The following is a 16,127-nucleotide window of genomic DNA, read 5'->3' as shown; positions in this document are numbered from 1 at the left end:
AGGGTGGGGCATCCTTTGGGATTCCGCTCCTGGCAGCAGGGAAGGAGCATCCTTTGGGATCCTGGGTTGCAACTTGGGTACCAGAAATAAGAGGCGGAGCATCCATGCGGATCCCCCTCCCGGGGGAACAACCCGGGTGCCCGAGGCAGGGCCCCCTTTGGTCCCGGGGCCGGGGGGAACCGGAGGGAGGTTGGGGGGGTGGGGGGAGGGTGTCCCCGGGATCCCAGCCCCGCCCCCGCCCCGCCCCGCATGGGCGGCCCCGACCGGGAGCGGAGCGGAGCGAGCGGGTGAGAGCGGGGCGGCGGGCGGCTCCGTCCCCTGAGATCCCATCGCCCCTGTCCTCAACACCCCCGTCCCCAACCCCGTCTCCATCACCCCATCACCCCCATCTCCATCGTCCCTGTCCCCAACCCCGTCCCCATCGTCCCCACCCCATTATCCCTGTCCCCTACCGAGTCCTCATCGTCCCCAACCCCATCCCCATCATCCCCATCCCCATCATACCTGTCCCCAGCCCCACCCCTATCACCCCCATCCCCATCATCCCCATCCCATTGTCCCCATCCCCTATCGAATCCCCATCATCCCCATCCCCATCATCCCCGTCCCCAGCCCCACCCCTATCACCCCTGTCCCCATCTCCATCATCCCCATCCCATTATCCCCCTCCCCTACTGAATCCCCATCATCCCCGTCCCCACCATCTCCATCTCCATCATCCCCATCCCATTATCCCCATCCTCTACAGAATCCCCATCATCCCCATCCCATTATCCCCATCCTCTACAGAATCCCCATCATCCCCATCCCATTATCCCCATCTCCTACTAAATCCCCATCATCCCTGTCCCATCATCTCCATCATCCCCATCCCTATTATCCCCATCCCATTATCCCCATCCCCTACTAAATCCCCATCATCTCCATCATCCCTGTCCTCTCCATCATCCCCATCCCATCATCCCCATCCTCATCATCCCCATCCCATCCTCATCATCCCCATCCTCATCACCCCCATCCCATCATCCCCATCATCCCCATCCCCACCATCTCCATCCCCATTACCCGCATCCCATCATCCCCATCATCCCCTCCCCATCCCCATCATCCCCGTCACCCCGATCCCAGCGCAGTGGGGCAGCAGCCCCAGGGCTGAGCCGGAGCCCAGCACTGAAGGTGGGGGCTGCACCCACCCTAGGGGGGTGACCCCTCTCCCCACACCCAGGGGTGGCACCTCTGCACCCAGCGAGCATCCTCAGCGTCACCCACTCTTTTAGGGGCAATTCGAAGGGCGCCACGACCCCTGTGGGTCCCCGCTCACGGCACCTTCACTGCAGCCCCAATACCCTGGGGTGCAGCCCCCAGACTCCTTGCCCGTAGCCCGCAAGAAGCCACTGGTGGCCACCAGCTCTGCTCAGGGGCTCTGACCGTGACTCGTGGGGCCCCTCGTGTGTCCCCAAGCGAGCCAGCACCCCGATGGCATCACCTCTGCCTCCGCTCACCGCTCCCCCTCCTTCTTCTGTGCAGGACGGGGCCGAGCAGCTGGGCTGCTGAACAATAGCAGGGTTGGAAAACAATGGGGCTGCTGCACCTCCGCGCTTAGAGACGCTGGACGGACGCTCGGAAGGAATCCCAGCTCCAAACCTGTGCCTGGGCCAGAGCCACCGGCTCACGGGAGCTGCCGAACACCATCCGTCTGACCGAGGATCCGCTGGGACGAGGTGAGAGAGCTGGTCGTACCCCAGCAGCTTTTCGAGGCGCCTGCGAGCGAGGAATTGTCGCTTCCAGCTGATGCTTCCGATTGCGCTGGGATCGATGCTGGATGCACCCTTGGGCTGGGTAAAAACAGCCCTGGTTTGTGCAGCAGGGAGCATCGCAGCCTCCCCGGGGAGTGGGATATTCCCACAATCCCTTGCACGGCTCAGGAAGCACCGAGATGGAGCGGGGAGATGCCCCAAGTGCCATCAGAGGGGACTGAGAAAGCAAAAAAACCCTGAATAAATTTACAGGACCAGGGAAGCCTGACCCCATCCTGGAAACACAAGCTTTGGGACGTTTATTTCTATTTTTTTCTATTTTTTTTTCTATTTTTTGTTGTGTTTGAGCTGCGCGTCTCCCTGGGAGCCATGCAAAAGTGAGTGCTTGCAGATGGGGCTGTGGGGATGCAGGGAAAGTGATTTTCAGGGACAGGAATAAATCTGGAGCCTGTCAGGCTGCGGGAGCAGCAAACAGCTCGTGGCGGAAGGCAGAGAGGGCTGAAATCCTCCTGCCACGCGAGCAGGGGGAATTAATTTGATCTGATGAGTATTTTTTTTAAAGTACTTTGCAAGGCTGCAGGGAAACCTTGGCATGAAGGGGCTAGATCAGCTCCAAGTGGGGAAACTGAGGCATGGAGGGTGCCGGGAAGTGAAGACAGCACCAAGTTGCTGAGGTTGAGCAACCAGTTGAGCAATTTGCACGTTGCCAGCTCTTCTATTTTGCTGATTTCCAGCCACGGCTGAAAACTAGGGGAGCAGCGGGTGTCCCTGTGAAGATCTCTGGGCAGCTGCCACTCCCTCCCACCCACAGAGCGATGCTCTCGAGACCCAAAAAAGGAAGAATTTGCCCCTTCCCTCTCTTGCTCAGAGGAGGATGTGATGACGGAGGCCAAGGTGGCAGCACCGGAGCGGTAAACAGGAAACGAGGCTCCTCCGTGCAAGAGGATGAACCTGATTCCATCCCAAAATGAGTCTTTTTTTTCACGGAATTCACCCCCACGGCCCCTCCGAGGGTGCTGGGGCTTCGACTTCACCCCTTTTTATCACCGCGATGCGGCGGAGCGGAACTCCCAAGGGTCCCACCCTGGGCTGGGGCAATGAAGGGTTTGGTTTCTTGGGTTTTTTTAGCCTTTTTGGGGTATTTTTGGCACCGTTTTTTGCATGGGCCAAGCAGCCGGGGCACTGAATCCTCCCTCTGTGTAGCGATGCCGGTGACTTCCGCAGAGCTCGCTCATCTCTAGCGAGATGCTGGGTTCCACCACGCATCTACCAACCCCAAACCGGGTCCCCACCACGAGCAGGTGCACCGACGTTTATCCCAAAGCCACAAAGCCAGCTGCACAATCCCCTCCTAATATCATTTTTTTTGAGGGTTAAATGGGATTAATATTGGGTTTATTCCCAATGGATGCAGGAGCGGGGCTGATGCCGGGATGCTCGCGCGTAGGCTGCTCAGGAAACCCGAAGCTTTGTCAGCGTTTCCGCTGCAACGTGCGATTTTTTTTCAGCTGCAGGTTTCTCTTCTCCTTTCTCCAAGCAGCTCTGGAGCCTGGGGCTGTTTCCTGCCTGGTTTTTTGCTTTTGCAACCCCCCCTTCTCTGCTTGCAAGGATGATGCAGGATATTTTTGCTGTCGCATACAATTCATTTGCTAGAATCCAGCCCACGGCGTGCGGTAAGAGCAGGGGTTGCTCCTGGGATGAGGTTTCAGGACCAGGTCCCTCCTCCAACATAAGTTTTCTGCACTCCCTTGGTTGAGTCATTTAGCTGGGGGTTTGGGGTAGGACAGTAGGTTATTTTTCTCAGGGAATTGGGAGGAAGCAAACAGCAACGCAGGAGGTGGAAGAAAACAGCAACTTGTGGATCAAATGCTCTTTTCGTGCCTTGATTTCTCATTCTGGATGAGGGAAGAGAGCGGAGAGGCCATGGAAAAATGAAAACACAAACACCAGAGGAAAAGCACAATCCGAGAAGCCCTTTCTCATCCCTCAAAATCACCCTGAAGTTCCAAATTGCTCCGAATCTGCAAGCAACCCCAAGGGCTTCGCCCTAAACCTCATTTTAATTCCCCTTTGTAGCATCCAAAAATCACCTTCGTGCTTGGAACCGGGGTCACTCCCAAGGAGGGATTTTTGGGGAAGTTTCCACGCGTTCTCAGGAGGGAACACGCAAAAATTCATTGCCATCAAGGTAGAGGAACCAGCCCAGCATCTCTCGCCGCGTGTGGAAGTCGGCGCTGGTGCCCTCTCCCTGGTTTTGGGACGGCACGAGGGACACTCCCCATCCAGATCCACGTGTCTGAAGCTTTGTAGCAACCCCCTCCTAAAATAAATGGGGAAAAAGGAACAAACCCTGCTTCTAACCCTTCCAGCTCCAGGACGTCCGTAGATGCTCGAAATGCAAATGTTAGCGTAAGCGTATCTCCGCCCGTATTAAATTTTCAGTGAGTTTACAACGCTTCTCCCCTTATCTGATCTCCCCTCCTTCCCCATTGGTTTTCTCAGAGCAGCCACATCAGTCTTGACCCACGACCCACGCCTGCGTCCGCGGGAGCCGTCACCAACAGCTCCTCCAAAGCCAAGAAAGGTTTTACCCCTCGTCAGCCGTAGGTGGCTGGGAAGCGGTGACGGGGCGGTTTGCGCTGATGCTTTTCTCTCCTCCCTCTTTGCACTTCAGCTCCCATGAAAGAAGAGCAGGAGGATGGATTACGGCAGCTGCAAGTACCTGGTCCCCTGTGGGAAGGACAAATACATCTCCAAGTAAGATGCTCGGCAGGGCTGTGGGGCTGAAACGCACTCGGTGCTGGGAGCTGGGGAGTTATTTGCAATATTCCCAGCGGTTTTTACCTTCGAGCTGGGAGGAGGCGAGTGACTTCGGGCTTTAACTCGATTCGGTTAGATTTAGAATAAAAAACCAACCCTTCCGGGGCAAGAAATGGGAATTTCCTTTGAAAAAAAAAGGTTATTGATAGGGGTTTGAATTTTTTTTCTTAGGAGCGTGGCCAAACGCTCTGTAAACTTGCATGAGATACAGGCTTTGCTAAAAAGGGGAGCTGGGCTTTTGTGTTTTCATAAGGAAGTGAAATGATTCCTAAGCTTCAAGCAAGATTTTAGAGGGGAGAAAGCGTATATGTAGCAATCCTCTTGCTGTATTTTTGCTCATAACCCCAAATCCCTGTGATTTGTGCTTCCTTACACCAGCCTGACAGTGCTGAGCATCCGTAAACTTCCATCAGCTGAATTAGTGACAGCTTTATGAATCAGAGCCAGGTCACCTCCCCGTGGTTCAGAGCCTCGACTGCTGTGGGGTTATTTTACGTTATATTTTGAGGCTTTGTTTGTATTTTTGTTAGTCTTTTTATTTTAAAATTTATTTTTATTGTTCTTTTTCAACCAGACCAGGGCTCAGACCTTTAATTTGAGCTTGAGGTCAGGGTCCCGAGCGAATAGTTAACGTTATAAAACTCGCCTCGATGTTATAAAACTTGTGACTCCAGCATGACCCAAGGGCTTGGGCTCTCTGAAAATGCCCTTGGTTTTCAGCCTTGTGACTGATTCCACCAAGGATTGATGGGTTTTCTTATGTGTTTTTGCACGGCTTAAGGAGGGCGAGGTTGCAGGGAGCTTCTCCCCCTAATGGTGGTTGCAAAGGGCAACCTCCCCCCAGCAGATACCCCCAACAAGGGTCTGGAGACAGAAAAAGACTCAAGTTTGCCTTGAATGAAGCTGTTTTGGGTTCCTCCAGCAGCGCAGCAGGTTCATCACCCAGCCTGGCCCTGGGAAGGAATTCCTGCTTGCTCCCCGATCCCCCAAGTTTCATAGAATCGTGGAATCACTAAGGTTGGAAAAGACCTGTAAGATCATCCAGCCCAACCCCATCGTGCCAAATAAACCATGTCCTGAAGTGCCACAGCTACATGTTTTCAGAGCCCTTTCAGGGATGGGGACTCCACCACCACCCTGGGCAGCCTCTGCCAGGGCTTCACCACATTTTCAGTGAAGAAATTTTTCCTAATATCCACTCTAAACCTCCCCTGGCACAACTTTCCTCTTGTCCCATCGCTTGTTACCTGAGAGAAGAGCCCAGCACCCACCTCACCACAACCTTCTTTCTGAGAGCTGCAGAGAGCAATGAGGTCTCCCCTCAGCCTCCTCTTGCCCAGGCTGAACAGCCCCAGGTCCCTCAGCTGCTCCCACAACCCCTGTTCTCCAGCCACTTCCCCAGCTCCAGCTCCGTTCCCTTCTCCAGACGCACTCCAGCCCCTCAAAGTCCTTCTTGAAGTGAGGGACTCAAATCTGAACCCAGGATTAGGAGCGCAGCCCCACCAGCGCCAAGGGCAGGGGTAGGATGACTTCCCGACTCCTGCTGGCCACCCCATGGCTGATCCAAGCCAGGTGCTGTCGGCTTTCTTGGGAAGATTGGGCCACTGCTGGCTCACGTTCAGCTGCAGCCACCCAACATCCCAGGTCCTTTTCCTCCAGGCAGTTCTCCAGCCGCTCTTTCTCAGGCCTGGAGCATCGCATGAGGTTGTTGTGACCCAAGCGCAGGACCTGGCACTTGGCCTTGTTGAACCCCATCACGTTGGCCTCAGCCACGGATCCAGCCTGTCCGGGTCCCTCTGCAGAGCCCTCCTGCGCTCCAGCAGATCCACACCCCAGACAACTTGGAGTCATCTGCAAACTCACTGGGGGAGCACCTGATCTCCTTGTCCGGATCATGGATAAAGCTGATGAAGTTAAAGATGTCTCTGCTCCTGCAGGGGGTTGGGCTAGATGACCTGTAAAGGTCCCTTCCAACCCAACACATTCTATGTTAAACAGAACATAGGAACGTCTGAGAGAGCTGGGGGTGTTTAGGCTGGAGAAGAGGAGGCTGAGGGGAGACCTCATTGCTCTCTGCAACTCCCTGAGAGGAGGTTGTGGAGAGGAGGGAGCTGGGCTCTTCTCCCAAGGGGCAGGGGACAGGACGAGAGGGAATGGCCTCAAGCTCCACCAGGGAGGGTCAGGCTGGACATTAGGAAAAAATATTTCACGGAAAGGGTCATTGGTCCCTGGCCGCGGCTGCCCAGGGAGGGGGTTGAGTCCCCTTCCCTGGAGGGGTTTAAGGGATGGGTGGATGAGGTGCTGAGGCACATGGGTTAGTGATTGATGGGAATGGTTGGACTCGATGATCCGGTGGGTCTTTTCCAACCTCGTGATTCTGTGATTCTATGATTCTATGAACTGGCCCAGCACAGAGCCCTTGGGACACTGTTTGTGACCAGCCACCAACTGGACTGAGGTCTGCTCATCGCAGCTCTCATGCCAGGTGCCAAGTGGTGCCTGCGATGTCCTCCCCCTCGCTCTTCCATATCTCTTTTTGGCATCTTTCCCATTTTTTTTTTTTCCCAGAAATGAGCTGCTCTTACACTTGAAGACCTACAACATCTACTATGAAGGGCAGAACCTGCAGCTGCGGCACCGGGAGGTAAGAAATCGGGTTGGACCTCTTAGCGCTTTCCATGGCTGGTTGTCTTTTGGATGCTGAGCCGCCCGTGTGTCGCGCAGGAGGAAGGCGAACTCATCGTGGAGGGGCTGCTGAACATCTCCTGGGGCTTGCGGCGACCCATCCGCCTGCAGATGCAGGACGACAACCAGCGCATCCGCCCACCGCCCTCCTCCTCCTCCTGGCACTCGGGCTGCAACCTGGGAGCCCACGGGTGAGTGGAGGGAAAAGAGGGAACACCAGCTCCCCCCCAGCTCCAAGAAGTGTTTGCTGGGACACAACCCCAGCTGTCTTGTCTGGGTCCTTGGGTTTTTTCCAACATGCAATACCCCGAAGAAGCTGAGTACAAAATAAAGGAGCTTGGTTTGACCTTGCAAAGCCCCCCTCGACCTTTGCAAAGACCTCGCTCTTGCAAAAATAGCCCTTTTGCAAGACCCCAACCCACTGCAAAGCCCCCCCCTTTGCAAAGACCCCCCTTTTGCAAAGAACTCCCTGTTGCAAAGCCCCCCCTCTTTTCAAAGGCTTCTCTTTTGCAAAGTCCCCCAATTGTAAAGACCCCCCCTTTTGCAAAAAATACCCCTTTTCTAAAGTCTTTCCCCTTGCAAGGTCCCCCCTTCTTGCAAAGACCCCACCTTTTGCAAAGACCCCATTTCACAAAGACACCCACCCCCCCCATTTTGCAAAACTCCCCCTTTTGGTGAAGCCCCTTTCACTGCAAGAAGCTCCTTCCAGACTCGGTCTGGTCTCATGGAACTGAACACAGGTTCCATGCTGACCCTCGCTCGGGGTGCGAGGAATTCCTCAGCATCCCTCGTTCCCTGCAACCCCCCTTGGGCTGCCACTTGGTCCTCAGTTGCTGGGAGCAGCAACCCCCGGGTTGTCCTGGCTGCGGGGGCTGATGGTTTTTGCATGACAGGTTGGGTACTGGAGCTTCCAAAAAAGGCTGGTTTGCCCTTCAGCATCCCTTCTTGGGAAGAGGGCAGCTGGTATAAACCCCTCCAACGTGTTTTTTGGGGACAGGATGGGATCCAGGATTTCTATTGGCCAGCAGGACCAGGGAGGTGTTCTGCACTGGGGAGGATGCACCTCGAATCCTGGGGTCAGTTCTGGCCCCTCACCACAAGAAGGATGTTGAGGCTCTGGAGCAAGTCCAGAGAAGAGCAACGAAGCTGGGGAAGGGGCTGGAGAACAAGGATTGCGAGGAGTGTCTGAGAGAGCTGGGGGTGTTTAGGCTGGAGAAGAGGAGGCTGAGGGGAGACCTCATTGCTCTCAGGCACGGGAACAGCTGCCCAGGGAGGTGGTGGAGTCCCCATCCCTAGAGGTGTTAAAAGGTGCGTAGATGAGGTGCTTGGGGACATGATTTAGTTGTGGACAGGGACGGTTGGAGTGGATGATTTCAAAGGTCTTTTCCAACCTCGTGATTTAATGATTCTGTGGTTCTATTGCAGCCTGTGCTGCAGGGATGGTTTCCTGCCAAATCCACACGGAGAACAGGCTGTTTCCCCATCCTGGAAGGAGCAGCACTGGGGCTCGGAGAGGAAGTTATCGTGGTCGTGATTCTCACTGCAGCTGCCAGCTAACAGGGTTTGTTTTTCCCCAGGTCCGTGCTGAAGCCCAGCACCTTGCCGGACATCCAGGTTACGGATACAGAGGCCACGCCAAACGCGGAGGCTCCCGGGAGCGATGCAGGTGAGCCGGACTCCCATCCCGCTGGATTTGGCTGGGCTATTGGCAGCAGCTCCTTCACACTCCGGTTTGATTTGAGAAAATAGAAACCAGGCATTTTTTTTCCTCTAGAAGTCAGTATCTCCGCCTTGCTCCAGGTAGCTTGAAGCCATTTCCTAAGCAATTCTATTTAATTTCTTTAATTGCAGCAGGAAAAACTCAACCTAAATGGCCTGAAACCCTTCCCAAGGGTTTTTTCTTGGAAAAAGAGGCCCTGGTGGGATGTGGTGAAGAGGAGTTTAGAAAGAAATAGGGCGATGGAGCAGAGCCTTGTGGGACTGGGGGGAAAAGGATGTCAGTGCTTCCCCTTCCTGGCTTTTAGGGAGAAGAATGGGTGCCTGTTACCATGGGGAAGTCAACAATTCTCCAAAGCCTTTTTCCCCTCCCTGCTTTTTCTTCTGTGTGAGGAGGGAAGAGCTCATCTTCCCAGCGCTTCATTAACCCCTTCTTTTGAGCACAAGGCAGCAATGAACAGGACAGAGCCGTCCCACAAGGAATTCCTACTGGAAAAACCTGGTCTATGCATTTTTTCTCATTGCATTTTTCGTGTGTATGTGATTTTATGGAACTGCACCCTGGAGACAGAGAAGAACCAGCTAATCCTTTCAGCTCCAGGATGCTCAGCTGCTTCTTGGCTCAGGGAGGGACTGAGCAGTTGCAAAACTCATTGATTAATGAAACCCTTTGCCCCATCCTTGATCCTCCAGCTTTTCTCCAGTCTCATTTTAATCTCTCTACTCATCACACCTTTTTTTTCCCCTAATTAAATCTTGCCTGCATAGCACCATAGAACTAACCTCGCAGTTCTCTTGGCCAGATGACATGAATCCTCTGCCAGTGCTCTGAAAGAAGCCTTTTAGTATATTTTTCCCCCAAAGCCTGCAAAAATCAGTGCATAAAATGCATGCAGAGCTCCTCGTGAGTGCTTAGTCACTGTGCCCGTGGCGTGCATCTGGAGCAGAGGCAACAGCAATTTTTCGTGTTGCAGACATGCTTTGAATTAAAACATCTAAGCTCGAGAGGTTCATTAAAAATGGATGAAGAGCTGGTTTATAATAATCTGGACCCAGGCCAGTTTTCACGCTGAGATCTGAAGCGCCGGCCTCGTTTGCCTGTTCTCATTAAAGGGAAGGAGAACAAAAAAAAGTTAAATTTGAAAGAGCGAGTAAAGATGCTCTAGTCCCTGAGAGAAAAAGCCTTATCTAGGTAGCAGCCTGGATTTACGCAGTTAATTCTGAATTAATAGCCTCCCCCTGGAGCTGGGAGAGAATAAACCAGTAGCTGCCATGATTTAAACCGGTGGGTTAAATCTGTCCTGGGAAGTTTGTAGGGGTGAATTTCAGGGATGGGGAGTTTTGCTGGAGGCCAGTTCTAAGTGGTGTCCCCAGGGCTCAGTGCTGGGTCCAGCCCTGGTCAATGTCTTTATCAATGACCTGGATGAAGGCATCGAGGGCACCCTGAGCAAGTTTGCGGATGACACTGAGCTGGGTGGAAGCTGGATCTGCTGGAGGGTCGGGAGGCTCCAAAGGGATCTGAACAGGCTGGATCCATGGGCTGAGACCAACGGCAGGAGGGTTAACAAGGCCAAATGGCGGGTCCTGCCCTTGGGGCACAACAACCCTGAGCAGCTCCAGACTAGGAGAAGTCTGGCTGGAAAGTGCCTGGAGGAGAAGGACCTGGGGGTGTTGGTTGAACAGGAGCCAGCAGGGGCCCAGGGGGCCAAGAAGGCCAAGGGCATCTTGGCTTGGATCAGACACGGCGTGGCCAGCAGGGCCAGGGAGGTTCTTCTCCCTCTGGACTCGGCCCTGGGGAGACCACTCCTCGAATCCTGAGGAGAAGGATGTTGAGGCTCTGGAGTGAGTCCAGAGAAGAGCAACGAAGCTGGGGAAGGGGCTGGAGAACAAGGATTGCGAGGAGCGTCTGAGAGAGCTGGGGGTGTTTAGGCTGGAGAAGAGGAGGCTGAGGGGAGACCTCATTGCTCTCTGCAATTCCCTGAGAGGAGGTTGTGGAGAGGAGGGAGCTGGGCTCTTCTCCCAAGGGACAGGGGACAGGACGAGAGGGAATGGCCTCAAGCTCCACCAGGGAAGGTTCAGGCTGGACATTAGGAAAAAATATTTCGTGGAAAGGGTGATTGGTCCCTGTCCGAGGCTGCCCAGGGAGGGGGTTGAGTCCCCTTCCCTGGAGGTGTTTAAGGGACGGGTGGACGAGGCGCTGAGGGACATGGGTTAGTGATTGATGGGAATGGTTGGACTCGATGATCCGGTGGGTCCTTTCCAACCTGGTGATTCTGTGATTCTATGACAGGGAGATGCTGGGGTTGGACCCTAGAGGGTCTCACTTGCCCCTAGTCCTGAGCCCCGTTCTTCCCCGTGGTCTTTTCCAGCCACCAAGTTGCAGCCAGAGGAGACACCGCAGCTGATGAGGACTCGGAGCGACGTGGGCGTCCGCCGGCGGGGCAGCACCCGCACCCCCAGCGAGCAGCGGCGCATCCGCCGTCACCGCTTCTCCATCAACGGGCACTTCTACAACCACAAGGTGAGCCCTGAACCTCTCCCAGGGGGTGGTGAAATCCAGGGCAGGCATTTAAATAGAATTCGCACTCCATAGACATCCGTGTTCACACCCGCTTACGGCTCCATCACCAACGTCCGGATAAACAGCACGATGACAACCCCCCAGGTCCTCAAACTGCTGCTCAATAAATTCAAGGTAGGTTGGATATCTCCCCATCGCACCTGGTTGCCCTGCAAGGGGGGATTTACAGCCCACGGATGTAAAAATGCAACAGCGGCGTGAGATAACGGAATGGGTTTTTGAATTGCTGGGAAAGTCTAGGGTGGAAACATGGACCTTTGACAGTGGTTTATGTCTATGTTCAGATTGAGAACTCAGCGGAGGAGTTTGCGCTTTACATTGTCCACACCAGCGGAGGTGAGTCTGCCGAACGCCCCATCCCCGGCACAGCCGGCTGCGGCAAAGCCCCATCGCCTGCTGGGTCAAACCCCGGTGCCTTTGGTGTTACAGAGAAACAGAAGCTGCGCGCCAGCGATTACCCGCTGATCGCCCGCATCCTGCAGGGCCCCTGCGAGCAGGTCTCCAAGGTCTTCCTCATGGAGAAGGACCAGGTGGAAGAAGTCACCTACGATGTGAGTTTGGATGGGCTTGGGATGCAGCCAGGGCTGGAAAACCAGGGGCATGTCTACGTGCTGGGGGGACGGAGGGCAGGAATCCTGTGAAAACACTCCATCTCGTGGGAAAAAGAGTGTTTTGTGCTTCAGGAACATCTTCAAACTTCAAATTCCCCAGCCCTATTTTATCAGCCCAAATCTGATCCCTGCACATCCTTTGGATCGCAGAGCACTGGGGTGAAGGGCTCATTTATGCCATCTGCCGGCTCCCTCGCACCCCAGCACTGCTTTGCTCTTAAATCAGAGCACAAATGAGGCCCTTTGGGGTATATTTGAGCTTTAGCAGCACTCAGTGACACACTGGGGATGTGCAGGGCTCTCCATGTGAATCATAGAACCACTAGGTTGGAAAAGACCCACTGGATCATCGAGTCCAACCATTCCCATCAATCACTAAGGATTCAATCATGAAGGAGCGAAGGTAAAATAAAATAAATCTTAGGTGGATATTTTTGACATAATTAGGTAGCGGGTGTTTGCACAAGCTGATGTTCCTGCCATGCAGAGAAAACAGGGTTTCTTTTAGGGTTTGTTGCAGAAGTCGTGGGGGGGCGATGCTGCAAGGTCACCTTCAGCCTCTCAAGGTCAGTGCATCGCTCTCTTCATCACTCTCCTTGGTGTTTTGGTCCCTCCCAGGTTGCTCAGTATATCAAATTCGAGATGCCCGTCCTCAGGAGCTTCATCCAGAAGCTGGAGGAAGAGGAGGATCGGGAAGTGAAGAAGCTAATGCGCAAGTACGCTGGGCTCGGTGCCATCAAAGGGAGACGCTGAGCTTTAAGGACATTGTCAGGGGCTCATATCAATGCAGAAAAATCATTTCCACAGCCTTGCATCCCTGATGTGTGCATGAGCCATTGGTTCTTGCGCACATCAGGGTATTCCAGTGTTTTAATCATAGAATCACAGAATGGGTTGGGTTGGAAAGGGCGTTAAAGCCCACCCAGTTCCACCCCTGCCATGGGCAGGGACACCTCCCACTGGATCAGGGGCTCCAAGCCCCATCCAACCTGGCCTTGAACACCTCCAGGGATGGGGTGACCTGGGCCAGGGCCTCCCCACCGTCACAGGGAAACCTAAAAACATTTTAATTTGAGTTAAAAGCCCACCTTGACGCTGTAAAAGCCCTCTTTTCTCTGTCCTCCTCCTCTCCAGATACTCCATCCTCCGGCTGATGATTGAGCAAAGGCTGGAGGAGATTTCTGAAGGTCCGACGGCAATGTGAGACCTTTCACCACTGCCCTGGCTCCAGATTGCATTGCACGAGGAGCTGTTTGCCCACAGGATGGACTGTACTGAATCCCAGATCCCTGTCATTCCTGGAGTGCTGCCGGTGTCCACCCGGATCGGAGCCAACCCATCCTCCTGCACCTCCATCTGTGCAGCATCCTCGGGGAGCTCCTCCTCTGCATCTGGGGTTTTCCCCAGCCAGGCTCTGGCCAGTCACAGCTTCAGCCAAATCCTCAAATCCTTGGAAAATCCAGCGTGAAAAAAAAAAAAAAAAAGAGGAAATGCATGAGCAGGGTGAAGCCAACGAGGACGGAGCCGAGCAAGTGTTCAAGAGCAAGACTTTGGGCTCAGTTTGAAGACGCTCGCCCTTGGCTCCAGGCACAGGACCCGCTGCTCGGTGGCAAGAGAGCACAAATAATTCCTCTTTTTCCTTTTTTAAAAAAAGCACATTTCTATTGCAATAATTCGCAGGTGACGGGAAGCTTTGTAAATCGATAAGAGGCTGCTGAGAACTGGGGGTTTATTAACATTTCTGCTGCTGAAAGCAAAGCTGGGGGCTGACAGCTGGATTCCCAGCGTGATTTTCCAGCGCGTTCCCTTAACTTGCCTCTGGTCCCGTAACTCCCTCATTCCCCCGTCTCTAATTTGCACTAATTTTAGGGATTTTTTAAGGAACACCACCGTGATGTCAAAGCTTTCTGGTCGCCACAAGATGCCAAATAGTGCTCGCAGGGATAATTGATGGCACTGAGCATCTCCCAAGGGATGCAGGAGGGAAAGCAGGGGGGTGGCAGGAGGAGGGGGAGTTAGAGATAAAGAAGAACTTATTCTATGACTGCTCCTTGCAGCAGAGCCAGCTCATCATCCTGGTGCAACTGGGACCGGGACTGCCTCTGTTATCACTGTTACACCTGGAAAAACTTCTTTCCTCCTGGGCTAAACCAGCAATATCAATTTTATACCTCGACGTGAACTAAAACTCCGACTTCCTCCCTCCCTTGAGTTTTTGCAATGTCTCTTTGTAATTTTGTAAACTTTTAATGGTACCTTTTCCACCTTTAACATGTTAGGGAAAGTACTGTACAGCGAGAAAAAGCTTTTTATGTACTTGGAGGATGACTGTGGCATTGCTTTGTTGATTAACAAGAAGACAAAATATGTAGCAACTTAATACAGAATGAAACCGCCCGAGTTCTAGCCTGGTTTGTTCAAAATAAAGCTCTTTGCAGGTAGAAATGCTGCTGAAATGGGCTCTGCCTGGGCAAGGAGCAAGGAGGGAGAAGAGCAAAACCTGCCTGAATCCCAGCAGAGAAGTTTCCCAGGGAGAAATGCTCCTTTCCTGCAGTTTTGGAGACTCACAACTAAATCGCTGGATGATTTAGGGGGAGTGCTGAGCTGTTGCAGGGTTTAGGATTTTTAGATTATTTATCCACATGGGCAGTGGGCTCCATCCTCTGGATATTTCTCTTCCAGCAGGTAGAACTCACCTCTAGAAGAAAACCTTTGCATTGATTCATCTTGTTTTAAACCCACTGAGTTTTTAAACCTGATATATTCAGATTTTTTTCTCTTCAATGCTCCCTGCATGCCCAAGGTTCTCAGCCGTGCTTTGCTTTCCCCACGAAGCTGCTGGCCCCGCGTTATCCAGCCCATTGAAGCCCATTTATCCCTCCCCGCGCAGGAGGGGGATACGAGTGACGTTGGCTTCGCTTCTCAAAGCTTTGTCCACTGGGAAAAGCCCGATGTGAGTCGAGCCCAGCGGGCGCAGACGGGGAGAAGCATCACCAGCGCAGCCCCGGGTGCACGGGTAAGGGCAGCATCTCAGGCAAGGAGCAGAGGGGTGAAAAGAGGAGGGATTGGGTGGATAGCAAGGTGAGAAGGGTTGGGGGTCAGCACACACCTGAGCTGGAGGTTGGAGTGGGGAGAGCAGCCTGGAGAGGGATCACACCTTGCCCGGCCACTTCGGCAGCGGCTCTTCCCCAAGGTTGTGATCCACAAGCTTGGATGCTGCAGGGGGAATAAAGAAGGGGAAAATGGGAAGGCGAAAAACACCGTGTCTTGATTTTTATGGGATTTACCACCTGGGTTTGTGGCATTTCCAGCGGTGGCGATGCGGCTGCGAGCAGCTGGAAGGAGGGGACGAGGGGTTCTCCGGGTTTTTCTTAAAATGAACAACATCAGCTGGAGGAGCAGGGCAGCAAAACGAGGCAAATAAAATTAATCAAGACCTATTTTTATTTTGAAGTGCTGGGTTTTGAAAGGGCGTGGGGGGAAGAGTCAGGCCTGGCACCTTCCAGTGGGGAGGGAAATGCTGACACAGGGATGCTGCGGCGGGGCGGCCGGCCAGGGGGGCTCTGCTTTTACAAAAGGCTTTTGTCAACACGGCTCGTGCTATTTTTGGGACAATTTGGGGGCCGCGATGGCTCAGCAGCTTCGGCACAATGAGGCTGTTTGCTCAGCTGGAGGGGCTTGCTGGGGGGGGGGAGTCACATCATGATGAAAGTCAACTTTTCTCGGGAAGTTGGGAGCATCAGCGGCGCAGTTTATGGATGGATAAAATTCTCAATATTGAATACGGTGAATATATTTATTAATGAATTAAGTATGTGAAAGGCGTTAAGAGATTGAGTATATTCATAGAATCATAGGATCACCAGGTTGGAAAAGACCCACCGGATCATCGAGTCCAACCATTCCCATCAATCACTAAACCATGGCCCTCAGTGCCTCATCTACTCAATTTTTAAA

General features: G+C 53.5%; 1 protein-coding gene across 2 annotated transcripts; it reads left to right on the top strand.

Moving 5' to 3' along the window:
- The first annotated feature begins 250 nt into the window (after positions 1-250).
- Positions 251-14,525, top strand: RASSF2 (Ras association domain family member 2). Of its 2 annotated transcripts, none has more exons than XM_069877737.1 (12): positions 251-287; positions 1,528-1,721; positions 4,432-4,514; positions 7,146-7,221; positions 7,302-7,453; positions 8,840-8,928; positions 11,348-11,499; positions 11,572-11,673; positions 11,844-11,895; positions 11,989-12,110; positions 12,789-12,886; positions 13,305-14,525. In XM_069877737.1, exons 3-12 carry the CDS (start codon positions 4,456-4,458, stop codon positions 13,372-13,374), a joined length of 972 nt encoding a protein of 323 aa, XP_069733838.1. In that variant the 5' UTR covers positions 251-287; positions 1,528-1,721; positions 4,432-4,455; the 3' UTR covers positions 13,375-14,525. The 2 variants fall into 2 exon arrangements, with proteins under 2 accessions (XP_069733838.1, XP_069733839.1); XM_069877738.1 differs by lacking the exon at positions 251-287 and adding an exon at positions 1,153-1,176.
- Positions 14,526-16,127: the final 1,602 nt, after the last annotated feature.

Source organism: Phaenicophaeus curvirostris, chromosome 27 (genome assembly GCF_032191515.1).
Source record: "Phaenicophaeus curvirostris isolate KB17595 chromosome 27, BPBGC_Pcur_1.0, whole genome shotgun sequence".
NCBI classification, from domain to species: domain Eukaryota; kingdom Metazoa; phylum Chordata; class Aves; order Cuculiformes; family Cuculidae; genus Phaenicophaeus; species Phaenicophaeus curvirostris.
Note: the sequence above shows the minus strand (reverse complement) of the source record. Positions and strands in the feature narration are given on the sequence as shown.